The sequence below is a fragment of the Orycteropus afer genome, unplaced genomic scaffold (genome assembly GCF_000298275.1).
Source record: "Orycteropus afer afer isolate SDZICR_OR568_19922 unplaced genomic scaffold, OryAfe1.0 scaffold00810, whole genome shotgun sequence".
In the NCBI taxonomy this organism is placed as follows: Eukaryota; Metazoa; Chordata; class Mammalia; order Tubulidentata; family Orycteropodidae; genus Orycteropus; species Orycteropus afer.
The window spans coordinates 7,669-30,534 of record NW_006922397.1 but is presented as its reverse complement, the minus strand read 5'-3'; the positions used below and the strand labels follow the sequence as shown (position 1 = coordinate 30,534).

General features: G+C 35.8%; 1 protein-coding gene across 1 annotated transcript; it reads right to left on the bottom strand.

Moving 5' to 3' along the window:
• Positions 1 to 1,701: 1,701 nt before the first annotated feature.
• On the bottom strand, positions 1,702 to 2,637 carry LOC103211880 (olfactory receptor 2L8-like). The gene has a single exon (XM_007957857.1). It carries the CDS (start codon positions 2,635 to 2,637, stop codon positions 1,702 to 1,704), a length of 936 nt encoding a protein of 311 aa, XP_007956048.1.
• Positions 2,638 to 22,866: the final 20,229 nt, after the last annotated feature.

Genomic DNA, 22,866 nt, shown 5'->3' with positions numbered 1-22,866 from the left:
AAAGCTTTACATTTTCCATAGGAGTAAGGCTGGGTTTACTCAGATGATGCAGCTCTTTCCCAGTCCTATTTTGAGAGCCTTCTAACCTAACCAGACTATTCATAAAGTTCTGCTAGAATGTATCAAACAGTGTTTCTTTGTTATTCATAAGGTTTTCCCTGGCCAATCATTTGAGAAGTGGATGGCCTCTTCCTTCTTCCTAGTCTGTCTCAGTCTGTAAGCTGGGATGATACCTGTGCATCCCACTGGGTTAGAAACACCAGTGGCTCAGCCTGAAAACTCACATCAACACATCACCACAGTAGGACAAACTGACAGACAAGTTTGCCTCCCTGTTAGTAATCTCTCATACCACCCTTACCTGGGTCCCTGCAGCTGATTCTTCTTCTATCCAGATTCCTAGGCCTTTTAATCATTTTTCTCCCACTCTCCCACCCTGCTGCTTTGGGCGTTCCTGAATTTCCTCTTCTCACATGGATCCCTGCGGCTGTCTGGTCCTCTGTATGAGTTCCTGGCTTTTAATTTCCTTTTTCCTGCTCTCCCTTACTGCTGCTTTGGGCATGCCTGAGTTCCTCTACTCACCTGGATCCCTGTGGCTGACTGCTCCTCTGTCTGTGTTCCTGGCTTGTTTTCCCCTTTCTCCCACTCTCCCACCCTGCTGCTTTGGGTTTGCCTGATTTCCCTCTCCTCACCTGGATCCCTGTGGCACACTTCTGCAATAAGATAATGCATAAGAATTTTGCATAACATCATAAGATTAAGATTATGCATAACATAAACTGTCCTTTGTAATGTACCAACAGCTACTTAGGATGCAAAATTTGAGTTTGTGCTGGGGGATCCATTAGCAAGTGTGTCTGATATAGTATAACGTGTACTCATTAGGCTGTAACTTCCGTGAATCATCTCGTAAAAATTTGTTTTTCTACAGCTTATTTAATATCTCCTCTGGCCTAATTACTAACACTGTTAATAAATAACTTTCCAATGATTCATCCAGATAAATCCAGGACCTCTGTCCTAGAAATCATAAATTTGTCATATTTCTTTCTTAGTTGCATAAGAATCCCTAAATCCCTATATCTGTCCTTCCCCCTGAAATGAAGTCTCTTCAGAGTAAGTTAATAGAAAAATATTATTTTTCTTTTGATAAGAATGGGTCATACTAAAGTACCTATTATTCTATTGTTCTGATTTATTCATATTGAGAGACAAATTAATTATTGTAGAATCTTTATGGTAAATGATATCTTCATGTTAAGGAGTTCTTATATTCTTTTCTACAAATTAATAAACCTTATTACTGAAATTTAATGGGCTATATATATCTCTTATGTTGATAGAAAAAAAAAAAATCACCTGTGGAAAAAATAAAATTCTGACTTTGTAACATACTATTATTTTGCTAAAACTTTAATTTTTAAAGTTTTTTATTGTAATTTCAGATTGTGTTCTTATGCCTTGAATAATAGTGCCTAAGGCACTTGAATGCCAACAAGAAGTCTGGCAGTTCAAACTCACCAGCCACTCCTCAGAAGGAAGGGTGAGCAATCTACTTCCATAGTGATACTGCCTCAGAAACCCAAGGTGGGGGTCACTACGAGTCAGGTCTGACTCGAGGGCATGTAACAACAACATAACAATGATTATTCACTGGTGAATAACAAAAAATCTGGAGCTTGAGGACTGAAGAAACCTTGTCTACACTTTCACAGAGCACATTCTCTGAGTAATCCTTCTCAGCACCTCCATAACCTCTTTTTTCCTCAAGCTGTAGAAGATAGGGTTGAGCATGGGGGTTAGAACAGTGTAGAAAACAGCCAGAACCTTGTCTTCTTTTGGAGAACAGAAAGATCTTGGGCGTAGATAAGTATAAGCAAAGGGTGCATAATAGAAAGTCACCACTGTGAGGTGGGTGCTGCATGTCGAATAAGCCTTCTTCCTCCCCTCTGATGTAGGCATATGGTATACAGAAAACAGAACTTGCCCATAGGAACAAGTAATACCAATGAAAGGAAACACAAAGAACAAGATGGCACTTACAAACACTGTGTACTCATAGATCCAGGTGTCCAAGCAAGCCAGAGTCAACATGGCAGGGACATCACAGAAGAAATTATTGATGGCCCTAGATCTGCAATAGGTAATATGTAGTACATATGCAGTGTGGGCACAGAAATTGATAGATCCCATTATCCAAGATCCTGTAATCATCAAGGCACAAACTTTTTTGCTCATGAGAATAGGATAGTGGAGAGGAAAGCAAATGGCCAAATAATGGTCATAAGCCATAGATGTCAATAGAAGTGCTTCTGCAACAGCCAAAGTCAAGAAGAAGAAACTCTGAACTCCACATCCAATGAAGGATATTGACTTGTTTCCAAGGAAATTGGCAACCATCTTGGGGACAATGGTAGAGATGTAATTCAGGTCCATGAGGGAAAGTTGACTAAGTAGGAAATACATTGGTGTATGAAGATGGGTATCCAGCAGGATGAGGAGGATCATGGACAGGTTGCCAATCACAGCCAATAGGAAAATGAGAATGATGATAATGACAAGGAACAGGCCAATTCTTGAAGGTGGGAACAGCCCTAATAAAATGAAATCAGTTGATGTTTCATTATAATTATCCATTGAATATTAATTGGTTTTCCTTAAAGTAAGGGACAAGAAAGTAGAAAAGAAGTAAAGATTAGTGAAAATTTTATTATTTTTATTTTTTAAAATAATATCTATGATTGATCTAACTATGAGTTTTTCACGAAATTGTATAGTTGCTTAACTGCATGATCAAGTTAACCTTTTGTAAAAAAGAAACACCATTCCACTACACAAAGGTCAAACTAAAGTGGCATGCATATCCATCCAAAATCTATTGTTAAAGATTGGTGAAAAAGTAAAAGAAAAATATTATATTCTTATTTTAATAGGATAAGGGTGATTATTCTTAAAAAAGTCATGTATCAGGAATAATAAATATAAAATTTAAACCTTAGCACAGTGTTTAAAAAATTGAAAATAAATGAAAAAGTGTAAGTGACTGAATTTTTATATGAATAAATTTAGTGGCCCAAAGATGATTTATTTTGCATATTGATATTTATAACCTTGCTTATGTTCCAAAACATATACCCTTACTAACTCATAGTGACCCCTCCTTGGGTTTCTGAAGTGATATCACTACAGAAGCAGATTGACCAATCTTCCTTCCCAGGAGTGACTGGTGAGTTTGAACTGCTATCCTTCTGGTTAACATATATTAGTTACTGCAAAACCTTTTTTTTTTTCCCCTAGTTATTTTGAAGTTAGTTTTACTTCTTAAAGTCAATCTGCCCAATATTATTTTCTAAATGTTAGTTTACATTAGTATACAAGTGCTTATTTTCTAGTATCATAAAGAACAAATTTATAATCTTGATTTTTAAATTCCTCTATTAATCACAGTTTTCAATCTCCTAACTGAATAGTTAACTAGTCAGTATAATATAGACTCTTCATTGGACTTTCAATTATCTACTCTGATTCCAAAAACAAAACAAAATAAAAAACTCACTGCCATCAAGTAGATTCCTACTTATAGAAACCTCTATTGGGTTTCCAAGGCTGTTAATCTTTATAGGAGCAGACTGTTTCATCTTACTTCCATGGAGGGGCTGGTGGATTCAAACCACAGACCTTTTGTTTAGCACCCAAATGTCTTAATCACTACACCACTAAAGCTCTTTACTACTCTGCGTAGACATCCCCAAATGTCAGAGTAAAACTTTAAGTGTAAGGTCCTGTTCCTGATTCTCCTTCTCATTCTGATTACGTTAAAAAATATCTTACATTTAAAGCTTGTGCCAATCAGATGTAAAAGTTATAGTGTGATCAAAAAAACATTACCTTTTCTCTCTCTTAAAATATAATGAAATTGTGGTGATGGAACAAATGAAAATTTTAGTTGTTACCTAAATAGAAGAAAAGGGAAAAAAAGAAGAAGAAGAAGAAGAAGAAAGAAAGAAATTATAGATAAAAGATCACCGCACATTTTTTATCTTGGAATTTTTATTTAAAGGATGATTATTTTATCCCCCTTTCAAAAAGGAATTTGAAGAAGATCATAGAAATATTAGTAGCCCATTGGACCTATTACTTATCACAATGAGGAATCTCTTAAATTATACAGTTACTCGAGGAGTCGCTATGAGTCAGGTCCGACTCAATGACACAAAACAACAATAGACCATGGTCACATTTCTAATAAGTAGCAGTTCTAGAGTTCAATATAAGGTTTATTGCCAAATTCTGCACATTGTGTTTTGAAATATGCTGATAATTGCACATGATTTCACAATTCACAGGATCCATTCCAGTAATATCTCTATATATATGCATATATATATATATGCATATTTATTTATTTACATATGTGTGTGTGTGTGTATATATATACATATTCTCTCTCTCTCTCTCTCTCTCTCTCTCTATATATATATATATATATATGCATACTCTCTATGGAGTTCTGGTAATGTAGTGCCTAAGTCACTTGACTGCTAAACAGAAGGCTAGCAGTTCAAACCCACTAGCCACTCCTCAGAAGGAAGGAAGGTTGGGCAATCTACTTCTGCAGTGATATCGCCTCAAAACCCAAGGAGGGGTCGTGATGAGTCAGGTCTGACTCGATGTCATATAACAACAACAACAATACTTTCTATATATAAAATATATGTTTGTGCATATACATGTATGCATAAATATGTGTGTTATGCATGTGTGCATATATATATAATATATATTTGATAGTAATGTATGCAATTTCATGGAAACACACAAAGACAAATTCTCACTTTGTACTCCAGTGATCAAAAATTTAAATTAGTTAAAACTAAATAAATAATCAAATGTTTAAATCACTTAACTAAAACTAATATTAGGCTCTGTTTTGTCTCTTCTGTGTTGGAACTTGTTGAAGAAAGCTTTAGGGAAATAAGGATCCCTACAGGATATTTTGCAAGGATGCATAAGGAGGAAATGGCAAGGGAAATAGGTTATTCAGCACCTACATCAGCCCCTTGTTTGGGTAGAATTGCTAGAACATGTGAAGGACTGCTATACAAACTTTATTTCTGCTTAGCTGCATATTTCTTGGTAAAGATTGTTGTCAGTCTGAAAATTCACTACAGAGAAAAAGGAAAGCAGAGTTTTTGAAAAATTTTGGCTGAAGGACAAATCCCTGACTTGGGAATGAGATAACATGAATTCAGCATGGTTTTGTAAACAGGCAACTGTATGTTCTTGAACAAATGATTTCAAATCTTTGAATTTTTGTTTTTTCCATGTGTAATAATAAGAAGGTATTTTAAATATCTGTATTAACAATAAATGCATGAATTCTAAAATTGAATAAGATCAAATTATTGCAGTATTTCAATTTCAAATGTATAAGAAAAGGATAGGGAAGATGTTTCTATGCAAGGAAAGCAGTTACTGAAATGGTAACCTGTGAGTCACAATTGGAGCAGCAACTGGAATGTTTTCCACTTTATAACAGAGTACATACATCTTTAATCTGATTTACAGAGATAATTTTGTTGTTTTTTGTAACATCTTCCTAGGTAGGGCCAGTTTTATTTTCAAACAGCATGTGGTCTGGAGTGCATGTAGATGTGTGAGTGATGATGTGAGGGCTTCTTTCCTCATTCTTTAGAGGCTGGATTGGGAAATGCTGTGCTGCTACAGGAAAACAGAGAAAAGCTTGGAGGCATGAGGAAGCAGAAACATGTCTCTAAGGAGAAAATATTGAAATGTATAAGCTTTAAACACTAAAACAATATAATTTGAGGACAGTATAATATTTCAAATGCATTTTACACTATGTACTACCTACCATAATTATAGAATTCATATTTGAACAGCTATTTTAAAAGATGTGTTGTTGTTGTTATGTGCCATCAAGTCGGACCCGACTCATAGTGACCCCTCCTTTGGTTTCCGAGGCAGTATCGTTATGGAAGTAGATTACCCCATTTTCCTTCCGAGGAGTGGCTGGTGGGTTTGAATTGCCAGCCTTCTGGTAGCAGTTAAGTGCTTTAGGCACTGTGCTACCAGTGAACACCCCTTAATTCTGATTCATTACCTTTCGTAATACGAATATTGAAGCTATCTTTTTAGTTGGCAATATAGATATCACCACATACATTCTATGAATGTCATTTTTTTTTTAATCTGCCTCAGAACCTTGTTTTTGATATGGTACAGTTCCTAACATACCCTGCATGTGGGGTAGGGATGGTCAATGGAAGTTTATGCCTGTATCCTCCCCTTCTACGTACAGAAATGGACCTGGATAAAAGCCGACACTTGTTCCTATCTACTATATAAATTTGGACAGATATATTGCTGCTATAAATTTTCTCCTTTATATAGTGAAATTAATGCTGAAACAAAATTCTCAAAGATTTTAGAGAGATTGAAAATAATACAGATAAAATGATTTCTAAATGTAGTATAAATAAGTTAGATATTGTTACTTCAATGGCTATGTGCAAGTGAAAAATGACACAAGCTAACAGGAATGTGTTTGCACATTTTGGAACTATTCTTCCTTTTGAACATAAAATGAGAATTTAGTGGATGCAATTGATTCTGTGTTAGGAAAATATTTCACTTTAGAGCAGTAGGAATATTACATAATAAAGACACAAGAAGACTCCTTCTTCAGTTTCCAAGACATTATCACTGTGGAAGTAGATTGCCCAACCTTCCTTCTGAGGAGTGGCTGGTGGGTTTGAACCGCCAGCCTTCTGGTTAAAAGTCAAGGACCTTAGGCACTATGCTACCAGAGCTCCTTGGTCTAGTGAATTTAATATGTTGAGCTTGCATCTTATATATTATGCAGGTAGCAGAAACTATCTAATGCAGTAGTTCTCAACTTGGAGTTGAGAACCCTGCTCAGGGTCTATTTGACAATATTCAAGGGCATTGTTTGTTGTCACATCTGGGCTGGATGCTGCAGGTACCTAATGCATAGAGGCTAGAAGGGCTGCTAAATATTCTAAAATTCATTAAAACCTCCTCTGGTAGTTGTCTTATTCTCCATAATTAATTTAAGAAGTTCATACATAACTCTACCACTAAAATATCTTTAATTTCATTACTTTTCACCTTTATCCAAAAATATATTTATGTGATCATAAATGTTGCTCCTAGAATTGACAAGAATTTATATTTTAGGCAAAAAGACAAGGTCATTTCTTAAAAAGTGTCCCAAAGTCCTCTTTGTGCCTAAAACATACATCTTCTTCAGTTCTTGAAATAATGTTTTTGTGAACAAACAATCTATTCTGGAATAAAGGTGAAAAGTGGTGAAGTTAAAAATACTTCACTGGGTGATGCTATGTATAAACTTTTTAACTGAATTATAGAGATTAAGACACAGTCCCACTGTCATGAATGTTAGTGATGAAATTTAGGTATTTGAAATATCTTTGTACATCTGTGGAGCCCCTGGGTGGCACAAATGGTTAAGCACTCTACTGAAAACCAGAGGTTGGCAGTTTGAAATGGTCAGAGCACCTTGAAAGACACAATCTGTTGATCTGCTTCTGAAAGTTCAGTGTTCAAAACTCTCTGTAGCAGTTCTACTCTGCACATGTGGGGTCATCATGAGTCAGAAGTGACTTGATAGTAACTAACAGCAGTGACTGAGCTTCTGTTGAGAGTGATGGTGTAATTTGGCAACAGATCAGGAAGATGGTTGAACAGCATGATGTATATAACTAATGCCATGTACATATGAAGGCTGTTGATATGCCAAATGTCTTGTTGCACATATATTTACCATTATGAAAAGAAAAAGAAAAATAGCACAAGTGGTCATGTAATATGTTCTTATTGTTATTTTTTAAGTATCCATATAAAGGTACACCCTCCCTTCAAAAGTTCATTTTACATCACTTTGTCACTTTGCTTTTATGGAAGATTTACATTAGTGCCTATTTTTGGTAAATGGAGAAAAAAAAAAAAAAAGGACTTTCCTTTCTATGAAGGAAGGTGTAAATCAATATTAATTTTTAGTATTTACTTTGTAGTGAGCATGTTAGGAGACAGCACTAACCCAGAGTAGTGAGAGTGTCTTGACCAAATTCCTTTCTGGGACCTACAGTCAGAATCTCAAAATCAAGCCACCATAGTTTTGAATTATGTCTGTCAACACTACATGTTAGTGTTATTTTAGGTTCCATGTTATTTGCAAAAGAAAGACATGGCAGTATGATTCTGTAAAGATTTATACCCTTGGAAGTCGTACAGGCAGTTGTACTCTGTTCTCCAGAGTCAATGTGAGTCAGAATCAACTTCATGGCAGTGGAATTTGTTTTAATGGGTATGAGTTATTTGACATGATTCGGTAAATTGTTTTTTTGGTTCTGGGAAACCTCAGAATGTTTTCCTTTGTAATGATAATTATTTCTTTTCTTTATGCCATTTTGGCTTACATAAAGTTTCATAAGAATATACTACTTTGGGACATCATGGGGGAGAGGCTGTGTATGGTAAATTTATGCTTATTATAGTCAAATAAAATTTTCTTTTGAAGTCCCCTGGTTATTAACTTTGGAATTTGTCGGTCAATTATATCTGTACATAATAAATAGTTATTCTTTATTGTTTATTATCAAAATTCTCCTAAAATATTTACATATACCTCAATAAAACAAAAATTATCTTCCCACCATTAAGGTAGTCCCTCATGTATCTAGGAACAAACTTTCATGAAACTTTCTATAGAAAGTACTCACTCACCTCTCAGTACTGTCTTTGACTTCTCTGTGAAGACACATCTGCAACTATGACTCCAGGCTTCTTTATTAAAATGTTCCTCCTGATAATTGTTATTTTGCTAGTGTTCACTTGGCAAAACCCCCTGAGACCAGAATAGTAGAGGACAATTCACTAATAATACAGGCTGTCCTTCAGACAGGATTGCGAGTATGGGGAGTGAGATAAATTTTCCAGATGTTTTTACAAGCTTGATTATCTTAATTCAGTGAAAAGTGAACCAAATACTATCTATTTGGTATGTTAGAAGATACTATTTTACTGGGGTTTTCTGTATGTGTATGTACTATACTAGTTTTCAGTAAGCACATAATTGACAATTAAAAAAAGAAAAAAAATCCTCACTGATGTGGAGTCAATTCAACTCATAGTGACACCTCCTTGAGCTTTTGAGGCAGTATCTCTACAGAAGTAGATTTTGCAATCTTTCTTCTAAAAAGTGGTTGGTGGGTTTGAAATGCTAGCCTTCGGGTTACCAGCTAAATGCCTTAGGCACTATGTTACTTGAGTTCCAGTAACAATTTTTAAATAAAGAGAGATTATGACATCTTTCCAGAGTATTTTAAAAAGTTAAATGTATAAAGTTTCATGATCACAACAAACATTCTTAAACACACAGTATAAAAATTTCCATGTAAAGAGAATTATAAGCATATTTATTCTTATACATTATGGAGTTTTATATTCAGAAAACTTATATCTAACAAATTATAAAATGTTTATTTATGTATATATTGTGACATGCTTTTAGGGTCTCAACAGACTCTGTTTTCCATGCAAAGTTTGTAAAACAACAAACACAAAAATAACCCTAACTGAAGAATTGGGAAAAAAAATATTGCCAACATATCTAATGAAACAAAATAAGATGATATTAACATAATTTAAAACAGGTGGACATATATGGATATAAAGAAACACAGTACATATAAATATAAACGTAAATATATGCCAAGGTTTGGCAGTCTACTTTTGCAGTGATACTGCCTCAGAAATCCAAGGAGGGGTCCCTATGAGTCAGATCTGACTCGATGGCAGTGTGTTAGGTTTTTCAATTTATATGATACATAGATACACACAGACATATATCTGATTTTTATTTAAATAATTTAGTTTTTACCTATATACAAAATTGATTTGGTTGTGATTTTTAATCCTTCTCACAATTGGTATCATTGAAAATGTTTAAAAAAATTGTTGCATGTGTTATTTTTTTTCATTTTATTTAGATAGAATAATGTGTATTATTACCATTGTTGAAGGATTATTCACTATAGTTTGTGATATTTTTAAAATATGCATTAATGAAATTTTTACTCTTGGTAATACCTAATTTCCCTTAATGTCTATATGACTCAAGGAATGTAGTTAATAGCAACATGAAATCAGTGTGAAAGTTTTTAAAAAGAAAATGTTTAAAAATTCTTGACAATGATAATTATCTCAAAGTCAAAGTGCATTAAATTTGCAACATCAATTTCTTCACAAAAAAAGTGTTCTCATTTGTAGATTATTGTTGTTATTGTTAGGTGGTGTTGAGTCAGATTCAATTCATAGCGACCTCTTATAAAGCAGAAGGAAACATTGCCCAGTCCTGTGCCAGCCTCACTCCTAGCTATACCTGAGCCCATCATTGCAGTCACTGTGTCAGTCTGACTTATTGAGGGTCTTCCCCTTTTTCATTGACTCTCTACTTTACCAAGCATGATATCTTTCTCCAGGGAATGGTCCCTTCTGACAACATGACCAAAGTACATAAGATGAAGTCTGGCTATTCTTGCTACCCAGGAGCATTCCAGCCACACTTTGTCCAGGACAGACTTAATTATTTTGGCAATCATGGTACTTTCAGTATTCTTCATCAACACCACAACTTAAAAGCATCAACACTTCTTTGGTCTTCCTTATCATTGTCCAGCTTTCACATACATGCATATGAGGCAATGAAAAATACCACCACTTGAATTAGATGCGTCTTAGTCTTCAAAGAGACAATTTTGCTCTTCAGGACTTTACACAGCTCTTTTATAGCAGATTTGCCCAATGCAATATATCGTCTGATGTTTTGACTGCTGCTCTGTTGGTGTTTGTGGTGGTTAAATTTGTATGTCAATTTGACTAGATCTGGTTGAGTGGCTGGGCAGCTGGATGTAGTATTCCCCATGGTGAGACTAGTAATCAACTCCATGGTGGAAACTACTGTGAGCAACTGAGTCGCTGCCTTTGAGTATGTGGTCTGCTTCTTGTATATAAGAAACATCTTTGGGAATGGTCTCTACCTTATAGCACACTTGGACCCTGCATGTAGCCGTGTTGTTGTTCAGCAGTCTGCCATGCTCTGCCAAACTTGGGACTTCCAATGGACTTGAACTAATAACCTGGTATGTGGTTTGGTAACATTAGGATTGTGCCATTTCATTTGTGAACATAGGGCTTGTTAGACTCAGCAGCCAGTAGCTGCCTGAGTGAAGAAATGCTCTAGCTTCAGTGGCCATGGAGTAAGAGGCAAGGCTGAAGCCCAAGGTTGAGGGGCTTTCACACAGCTCCTAGAGCCTGGCATTTTGAACTTGAACTTAAAGCCTCCAAATTGTAAGAATAAACTGTTTGTTAAGGCCATCCCACTTGTGGTATATTCCTGTCAGTGTGGCAATGTTGTTGTTGTTGTTGTTATATGACATTAAGTTGGACCCAACACATAGCGACCCCTCCTTGGGTTTCTAAGGCAGTATCACTACGGAAATAGATTGTCCCTTCTTCCTTCCAAGGAGTAGCTGGTGGGTTTGAACCACCAGCCTTCTGGTTAGCAGTCAAGTGCCTTAGGCACTATGCTACCAGAGCTCCCATATCAGACTGTAGTCTTCAATATTCATCAGTAAGTGCTTCAAGTCATCTTCTTGTTTAGCAAGCAAGGTTGTGTCATCTGCATATCAAAACTTGTTAATGAGTTTTCCTCCAATCCTGATGCTATGTTCTTCTTTGTAAAGTCCAGCTTTTCAAATTATTTGGTCAGCCTACAAATTGAATAATTATGGTGATAAGATATGACCCTGACACACTCTGTTCCTGATTTTAAACCATGCAGTATCCTCTTGTTCTGTTTGAACGAGAGCATTCTGTTCTATGTAAAGGTTCTTCGTGGGCACAATTAAGTGTTCTGGAATTCCTATTCTCCTCAATGTTATCCATAATTTGTTATTATCCACACAATCGAATGCTCTTGTATAGTCAATAAAGCACAAGTGCACATCTGGGAGCTGTGGTAGCATAGTGCCTAAGACACTTGACTGCTAATCAGAAGGCTGGTGGTTTAAACCCACCAGCCACTCCTCGGAAGGAAAATGGGGCGATCTACTTCCGTAGTGATACTGCATCAGAAACCCAAGGAGGGGTCTCTGTAAGTCGGGTCCAACTCGACAGCACATGACAACAACAACAACAACAACAAACACCTTTCTGGTATTCTTTGCTTTCAGCCAAGATCCATCCGACAACAGTAATGATATCCCTTGTTCCACATCCTCTCCTAATTCCTGTTTGCATTTCTAGAAGTTCTCAGTTAATATACTGTGGCAACCATTTTTGAATTATCTTCAGTAAGATTTTACTTGTGTGTGATATCAACGATATTGTTCGATAATTTCCACATTCTGTGGGATTACCTTTCTTTGGAATGGGTACAAATATGGATCTCTTCCAGTTAGTTGGCTGGGTAACTGTCTTCCAAATTTCTTGGCATAGCTAAGTTGAGTGCCTCTAGCACAGCATCCATTTGTTGAAACATATCAGTGTGTATTCTATCAATTCCTGGACCTTTGTTCTTCACCAAGTTTTTCAGCACTGCTTTGACTTCCTCTTTCAGTACCATTGGTTCTTGATCATACATCACATCCTGAAATGGATGAACATCAACTAATTCATACAGTGACGCTGTGTATTCCTTCCAATCTCTTTTGATGTTTCCTGCATTATGCAATATTTTGCCCATAGAATCTTTCAATATTGCAACTTGATGCTTGATTTTTTTTTTTTTTTTCTTTCAGTTCTTTCAGCTTGAGAAATGCTGAGCGTGTTCTTCCCTTTTGTTTTTTTAACTCCAGGTCTTTGCACATTTCATTATAATAATTGACTTTGTCTTCTCAAGAGGCTCTTTGAAATCTTCTGTTCAGCTCTTTTATCTTGTCATTTCTTCCATTTGCTTTAGCTATTCTCCTTTCAAGGGAAAGTTTCAGAGTCTCTTCTGACATCCATTTTGGTCTTTTCTTCTTTTCCTATCTTTTTTTAATGATCTTTTCTTCATGGATGATGCTCTTGATGTCCTTCCATGATTCCTCTTGTTTTCAGTTATTATGTTCAATGCATCAAAACTATTCTTTAAATGATTTCTAAATTCAGGGGGTATATAATCAAGGCCATATTTTGGCTCTTAAAAACTTGTTTTAATTGCCTTCAGCTTCAACTTGAACTTGCATATGAGATGGTTTGTTCCACAGTGAGCTCCCAGACTTTTTTTTTTTTTTAAACTGAAGATATTGAGCTTCACCATTGCCTCTCTCACAGACGTAGTCAGTCTGATTCCTATGTATTCTATCTGACAATTTCCATATGTATAGCCACCATTTATGTTATTGAAAAAAGGTATTTGCAATGAATATGTCATTGGTCTTGGAAAATTCTATCATGTGATCTCCAGGGTAATTTCTATTACCAAGGCCATATTTTCCAACTACCAGTGATTCTTTGTTTCCAACTTTTGCATTCCAATCACCGGTTATAATTAACACAACTTGATTGCATTTTTGGTCAATTTCAGACTGTACTAGTTGGTATCAATATAAAATTCCCTCATCTTTGGTTTGGTGGTTGATGGGTATATTTGAATAATCATAGTATTAACTGGTTTTCCTTGTAGGTGTAGGGATATTTTCCTATCACTGACAGCATTGTACCTCAGGATAGATCTTGTAATGTTCTTTGTGACGATGAATGCCAAACCATTCCTTTTCAATTTGTGATTCCCAGCATAGTAGATTATATGGTTTTCTGATTCAAAATTTCCAAAACCAGTCCATTTCAGCCCAGTAATGTCTAGAATATTGATTTTTATCCATTTCATTTTTGACAACTTCTAATTTTCTTACATTCATACTTCATACATTCCATGTTCTGTTTATTAGTGGATATTTCTAGCTGTTTCCTCTCATTTTGAGTGGTGTCACATAAGAAAATTGAGGTCTCTGAAGCTTTACTCCATCCACATCATTAAGGTAGGCTCTACTTTGAGGAGGTGCTCTGGTAGTGTAGTACCTAAGGCATTTGACAACTAACCAGAAAACTGGTGGTTCAAACCCACCAGGCACTCCTCGGAAGGAAGACTTGGCAATCTACCTCCATAGAGATACCTCCTTGGAAACCTAAGGAGGGGTTGCTATGAGCCAGAATGAACTCTATGGCAGAGAGTTTGGTCTTTTTTTCTTTCTACTTTGAGGAGTCAGTTCTTTCCCAGTAGTATTTTGAGTGGCTTCCAACCTGAGGGGCTCATCTTCCAGCACTATACAATGTTTCAAGATTATTCATTATTTTTTCCAGTAATATCAGACAGTGCTTCACTGCTCTTCATAAAGTTTTCACTGACCAAATCTTTGAGGAGTGGTTGGCCCCTTCTTTTTCCTTTGAAGATTAAACTTGTGATTTTACATATACAGACAATCTTGAAGGTTCACTGTTTGTATTATTCTCTTCAAAGGACATTAAAAGGTTGTAATAACAGAAGAGGCAAGAACTCTTATTTGGCATGGGGAAAAGAGTTAGAAAAACAAGTTGTACAGAAATGTATGGATTTTAGATTCAATTTAACAACAAATCATTATGGTCACAACATAGGTGTGGGGAATGTGAAATAGAAACCATCAAAGGACTTTGGAAATGGAAACACAGAAAACCTGTGGTAATAATTCAGAGCAGAGTCGTCTTTGGGTTCATTAATGTATGGGGCAGTCATAGGAGGGTAGACAGAGCAGGATGGCTCTGTTTCCCCAAAAGACATCACAGTACCAAGCATGGCACTGTCATGGAGAGGTAATGGACATGAAAATGAAATATGGCAGGCCACGGGTTGCAAATTGAATCAGTGAATGGAGTGAGGAAAGTGCTGAGATTGCAGGACCCTTGATTTTGGTGAAAGCCAAGATAGAGGACAAACAACAGGTGGAGAGTGATGCAAGGTTCTACTCTATAATGTCCCCAGGGAACATTTGTGTTTGGAGAGCAGCTTAGGAGTTACTTGCATGAGTACAGGAAATGAATGAATCACATTCATACTCATGCTTACACTTATGAGAATATGTCTATGGAAAGGTTGAGAGACCAGGGAAAGACCTCAAAACTGAAAACGAGTGTCATGTGTTTATAATTATGGTTTTATTTATGAGGCCCTGTCTAGCCACTCTGGCTCTCAGTCGAATCCCAGTGAGAAAAAAAGAAGTGGGGAGAGAATAAGAATCTTGATTTATTGTTGTCATCAGGTGCTGTTAATCTATTTGGACTCATAGAGACCCTATGTACAACAGAATGATGTGCTGCCTAGTACTGTGCTATCCTCAGAACCATTCCCATGCTTGATCCCATAGTCACAGCTACTGTATCAGTTCATCTCATTGAGGGTCTTCTCATTTTTGTTGTTCATCTACTTTACCTAGCATAATATTTTCCTCCAAGGACTGGTCCTGTCTGACAACATGACCGAAGTATGAGAGACACAGTCTGACCATTCTCACTTCCAAAAAGCATTCTAATTTTATTTCCTCCAACACCAATTTATAAATTTTTCTAGCAGTCCATGGAATATTCAGTATTCTTTGCCAACAAAACAAGTCAAATGCATCAATTTTTCTGCTCCCACATGCATATGAGGCTATTGAAAATCCCATACCTTGGATCAGGTGCACCTTAGTCTTCAAAGTGATATTTGCTTGTGAAAATTTTACAGAAGTCTTTTGCAACAGATTTTTCCAATATAATACATTATTAGATATGCTGACTGCTGCTTCCAAGGCTGTAGATTGTTGATATAGTAAAATAAAATCCTTAACAACTTCAGTCTTTTTTTCCATTTACTATGATGTTTCTTATTTGTCCAGTTATAAGTATTTTTGCTTACTTTGTGTTGAGGTGTAATGTGTACTAAAGGCTGTTGTCTTTGGTCTTCATCAGTAAATTCTTCAAGACTTCTTCATTTTCAGCAAGCAAGGTTGTATTACTTGTATATCATGAGTTGCTAATGATCCTTCTTTCAATGCATCTGACATGTTCTTCTTCATATTTTCCAGATTTTTAGATTATTTGCTTAGTTACAGACTGAATAAGTATAGGAAATGATACACATCATTACTGGTTTTAAACTGTGAAGTATCCACTTGTTCTGTTCAAACCACTGCTTCTCTATGTACAGGTTCCTTATGAGCAAAATTAAGTGTTCTGTAATTCCTACTTTTCACAATGTTATCTATCTATCTATCTATCTATTTTAATGATCTACATAGTTGAATACCTTTACATGGTCGATAAAACACAGCTAAACATCCTTTGCATAGTCTTTATTTTCAGCCAAAATCCATCTGACACGAGCAATGATATCCCTCATTCCGTGTCCTCTTCTGAATATGGTTTAAGTTTCTGGTTGTTCCTAATTGAAAAACTGTTGCAATCTTTTTTTTTTAAATATCTTTAATATCTTAATATATTTTTAATATCACACATAAGCAAAAATTTACTTATGTGTGATATTAAATATATTATTTGATAATTTCTGCATTCTTTTGGATCACCTTTTTTTTTTAGAATGGACACAAATATGTATCTGTTCTAGCTGGTTGGTTAACTAGCTGTCTTCCAAATTTCTTGGCATAAATAATTAAGCACCTCCATCACTGCCACAAGGAGCTCTGATGGTGTAGTGCCAAAGGCATTTGACTGCTAACAAGAAAATTGGCAGTTGAAAACCACCAGCCACTCCACAGAAGCAAACTGGTTAATCACTTCCATAAAGATTTACCACTTCAGAAAACCAAAGGAGGTAGCTATGTGTCTGAATTGATTGTTTTTGTTTTTATCACTACCACCATTTGTTGAAACATCTCAATGGGTATTCCATCAGTTCCTGAAGCCTTGTTTTTCACCAATGCTTTCAGTGAAGCTAGGACTCCTTCCTTCAATATTATCAATTCTTGATCATATGTTACCCCTGAAATAGTTGACATTGACCAATTGTTTTTGGTAAAATGACTCTGTGTATTCCTTCCATCTTCTTTTGATATTTCTTGAATTATTCATATTTTGCCCATAGAATTCTTCAATATATCAATCTGAGGCTTGAATTTTCTTCACTTCTTTCAGCTTGAGAAATGCCAAACATATTCTTCCCCTTTGCACATTTCATTATACTTTACTTTATCTGCTGTAGCTTACCTTTGAGATCTTCTGTTCAGCTCTTTTGCTTCATCATTTCCTGCATTTTCTTCAGCTACTTTCCATCCAAGAGCAAGTTTTCAAGTCTCTTCCAACATCCATTTTGTTCTTTTCCTTCTTTCCTCTCTTTTTGATGACCTTTTGCTTTCTTCACATATTGTTGTTGTTAAGTGCCGTCGAGTCATTTCCGACTCATAGCAACCCCATGCACAGCAGAACAAAACACTGCCCAATCCCACGCCAGCCCCACAATCCTTGCTATACTTGAGCCCATCATTGCAGCCACCGTGTCAATCCATCTCATTGAAGGCCTTCCCCTCTTTCGTCGATTCTCCACCCTGCCAAGCATGACATCCTTCTCCAGGGAATGGTCCCTTCTGACAACATGACCAAAATAGGTGAGACGAAGTCTGGCCATTCTTGCTTGCAAGGAGCACTCTGGCTGCACTTCCTCCAGGATAGATCTGTTAGTTCTTTTAGCAGTCCATGATACTTTCAGCATTCTTTGCCAGCACCACAACTCAAAAGCATCATGTTCTTGATATTACACCATAACTCTTCTGGTCTTCCATCATTGGTGTTCAATGCATCAAATATATTCTGCAGATGGTCTTTAAATGCAAAAAGGTAGAAAGAAAACAATATAAAGAAATCAGCATCTGTGAAAATGTCAGCTATTCCATTTATTTAAAAGGAAATACAAGGAACAAAAAATAGTAAGATAGTCATTATAATTAATGCCTGCTTTAATCATGGCTGCTGGTTTGTTATAGTTCTGCAATTTTCATCAAGGAGCCTCTGGCTTTCCACAGCATAACTCAAAATGAGAAGTAAGTTTCAAACATCTATTAATAATTGGAATGTTGAATGTACAGAGTATGAATCTAGGAAAATTGGAAGTTGTAAACAATAAAATGGAAGACATAAAGTTTTAGATCATAGGAGTTATTGAGCTGAAATGGAATAGTATTGACCATTTTTAATTAGACACTCATATGGTCTACCATATCAGTTGCAAGATGTATCCGGAAATGCAATCTTTCTTTAACAGAATTCAAAGCTTAGAGTGACCAATTGTAAACCAACAATGATTCTGTTACCATATGGGAAAAAAAATGTTATTTTCATTTTTCTTTTAAATGAAAATAGCATTTCATTAAATTAGGTAAGTTCAATAATAGATAAATGTACTAATATTTAATTACATGAGAGTGATAAAATACAGGAAGCAAACTATAAATGAAGTTATTATAGTGAGTAAAATGCAAATGAAAACTGGATAATCATAACATATTCATTAAGACTTTGATCATCTGTGTTATTTGTGGAAGATATCCCCCAAATATAAACTACAGTGTAGTTTTCCATGTCCAGGTCATTTTAGCTATTCCTATATAATTCTTAATGCAATTCCAGTTTGTATTTTCATAGAAAAATATACATAAATAATAACTAATTAATTAATTACAGAGAATTCATAAATACTTAGAAAGTTAAATATATTTTGGTAAGAGCTTATATCAATCCATTTTTCCATTTCATACAAATATAAACATAGTGTGATGAATATAAAACTTTTACAAGGAAAGAAATTGCAATCACTAGCATCACCTCATATTTTCTTTATTCACATCATAAAATTTGTGTTATGTTGAATCATTCATCTCACAAGTTAAAGAATTTTTGAGGAAATGGCTTATTATGCTGTTTTGGGAAATATAGTGATATCTACAACAAAAGGCAACTTCAGTGTTTCTATGTGTTAAAGTTTATTTGTCTTTAATATCTCATTCTGACATGAGTTGGATTATTTTCTTTCATCTTTACCTGTGTCTTTTCTGGGTCACATGGCCTCCCCAGGGTCTCTCCAACAGGGAAGACAGAGATGGGTGGGTGGAAATAACATACTTCACTGAGAATCATTGTCTATTGCACAGAGTGAAACATATGGCAGTGACTTAAATTCAAGGAAAGCAGGGAAATATGGAAAATAATAGACATTTTGAACTATATTTTTGGTACATATACTTCATATAACAAGAAACAATCAGACTAATTAAATAGTTACTTTAATAAAAATAGCATCTAGTTAGAAATGAGTGTTAATAAAGATAGCTCTTATTCAATTATATTTATTTTTACAGAGTGCTGAATGAGCTGTCTCCAAGTGATAGTTAAAATACTTTTATAAATGTGAATGAAAAGATGAGTATGGGTGCACAGACATGGCCAAAAAAAAAATAAGAAAAATCACAAAGAAGCATTTACAACAGAAATTCTATTTTTATCCTCTCAATAACTAAGGTATATCTTATAACAGTTTATAAGTGAGGAAGCTGATATGTTGTGATCAAATAAATTGTCCAATCTAATTGCATTAGGTATTGGTGAAATGACAATTAGAATTATAGCACATATAACAATTAAGCAATTTGAACTTGCTACATTGTAAACTATATATTTTGTTAGGGTTGCTATCAGAAGAGATAATTAGAGACATCAGAGACATGAGTATATTTATATAACTGTCCTTATCCTATATGGTAAAGACTTTGTGTCATAAATTTGAACATGCCAGGTAAGAGGATGTGGGATTATAGGCATGATCACTTTGTCTTCGCAATCAGGTTACTTGTTGTTCTCCAGTTAGAAAAATCTTTGAGTATAATACAAATTTTAATCTTGTATTCCCAGGCTTTAGCTTGTAGAATGAATCTGACATTCCATAGTTATACTTATTTACCTTTAACACGATGTCTGCTCCAGATCTCAAAACCTGCTTTGTTCTTTTTTTTTTTTTTTTTTTTTTAAACTGGGTGCCACTGATAGGATTCTGACTCATTATGATCATATATGACAGAATAGACCTGTTCATTCAGGTTTTCAAGACTGCAATATTTAAAAGTGCAACCCACTAAACCTTTTTCCAGTTGATTAATAGGTAAAGTAGGTTCAAACTGTCAACATTTTGATTAGCAGCTCAGTGCTTAACCATTGTGCAACCAGGGACTTAAAGTCCTAAAATTGTATTAAATGATGAGTACAAACCTGGTGAATGTTTAATTTACACAGATTTAACAAAGTGTTATTAAGTCAACTTGTTGTCCCTTTTCAATTTACACAATTAATTTAGCATCAATGGCAAAAAAGAAAACCAATGATACCATTAATGGAAAATTAATAAATAAATAAATAAACAAACAAATTTTTGTGTGAAGATCCACTGACAAGGTTCAGGAATTCTGCTACTGCTGTTGTTATTGTTAGGTGTTGTTGAGTCAGTTGCAGCTCACATCAACTCCATGAAACACTGCCTGGTCCTACCCCATTATCACAATCTTTGCTATGCTTGATCTTTGCACCACTCATCTATAAGTTTGTCATACTGTGGTGGCTTGCATATTGCTTTGATACTGGGAACTATGCCACCAGTATTTCAAATACCAGAAGGTCACCCATGGTGGACTTGTCTCAGAGGAGCTTCCAGACTAAGACAGACTAGGAAGAAGTATGTGGTCAATTTCTGAAAACACTGGCCACTGAAAACTTTATGAATAGCCGAGAAATAAGGCCTTATTTTTATTATTTTTGAACTATTAAGAGATTCCAAAATGCTAATTTCAAACCCAGCAAAGGAAAATGCTGAGAAATGTTGAACCTTAAAATAATAGGTTTTGAAGGCAAAATTAGACATCCAGAACTGCTGTCAAGGTGAGGATAAAGATAATAGGAAATAGCATCTATGCTCTCTCATTTGATTTTTATATTCATACAAGTATCTGGCATTCATGTTTATAACTATTGCCTACTGACTTAGTATGGTTTTCAGACTTTTACCCAATAACACATAAAATCCATTGAAACTTTGTTTTCACATTTTACAATATAATGAATACCCCCATAGGATTTTTCCCAGGGCCTCCATAACATTTATATTCTGAAGACTATAAATCATGGGGTTGAACATAGGAGTGATAATGGTGTAGAAGACAGATATTATTTTATCCTGTCCTGAAGTGTGGGAAGAAATTGGTCTCATGTACATGAAAATCATGGCACCATAATATAGACTTACTACTAAGGCTGGGCAATCTACTTCCGTAGTGATATTGCTGTGGAAATCCAAGGAGGTGTCACTATGAGTCGTGTCCAACTCAACGGCACATAACAACAACAATAATACTGTCAAATGAGAAGAACACATGGAAAATGTTTTTTTTTTTTTCTGTCCCTCAGTGGAAGCCATTTGAAGGATAGTGACCAGGATAAATATATAGGAGGCAAGGATAACTGAGAAGGGAATAAGAAGCAGAATTGTGGTACTGATCAATACCCCAATACCATAGAACATGGTGTCCTCACAAGACAGACTCAAGACTTCAGGAAGTTCACAATAGAAATAATGAATTTCTCTTTGTCTGAAAAAGAGAAATGTCATGATGTAGACTGTACATATCAAGGCATCGAGATAACTACTTGCCCCTGAGCTAACCACCATCTGTCTGCCGAGGGAATAGTTCATGAGGAGACGGTAATGTAGAGCTTTGCAGATGGCAACATAATGGTCATAGGACATGAGGCCTAAGAGCATACACTCACACCCACCAAAAGTTAACTCCAGGAATATCTGGATCCCACATCCAGAAACAGAGATGACTGTCCTATGCAGAAGGTAGTCAGTTATCATCTTGGGGACAATGACAAGTATGAACAGGATGCCTATGAAAGAGAGCTGCCACAGGGGAAAATAAATAGGAGTATGAAGCTGAGGGTCTATCAAGATCATCACAATCAATAGACTGTTTCAAGTTAGAGTGACAATGAATATCAAGCTGATAACTTCAAAGAGACAGAAGTGAGTTGTGGTATATTGAAGCAATCCAAAAAGAATAAATTCAGTGACTCTGTGGTTCTCCAAATGCATCATTCTTGGTGTCTCCTTATAGATAAAAGCAAAAGTACATTAATATGAAGATTATTTCACAATTAATTTTGGTCTTTGGAAGTTAAGCAATTATGGTAGTTAAGCTTGTGTATCAACTTGGTTGGGCCTGGTTGAGTGGATGGGCAGCTGGATGTAGTCATTCCCCATGATGAGAATGGTAATCAACTCCATGGTGGAGTCTCCTGTGAGCATCTGAGTAGCTGCTTTAGGGATGTGGTCTCCTTTCCATATATAAGAAGCAGCTTTGGGAATGGTCTATAGTTTATGGCACATTTGAATCCTGCATGTAGCCATGTTGTTGGTCAATAGCCTGCCATGCTCTGCCGACCTTGGGACTTTTAATGGACTTGAATTAATGGTCTGCCTTGTGGTTTGGTAACATTGGAACTGTGCCTTTTTACTTCTCAACCTTGGGCTTGTCACCCTCAGCAGCCAGCAGCTGTCTGAGTGAAGAAAAACCTCCAGCTTCAGTGGGCCAGGAACAGGAGACACAGCTGAAGCCCAAGGTTGAGGGGCTTTCACCCAGCCACTAGAGCCTGGCACTTTGAACTCAGACTTAAAGCCTCCAAACTGTAAGAGAATAAATTCCTGTTTGTTCAAGTCATTGCACTTGTGGTATATTTTCTGTTAGA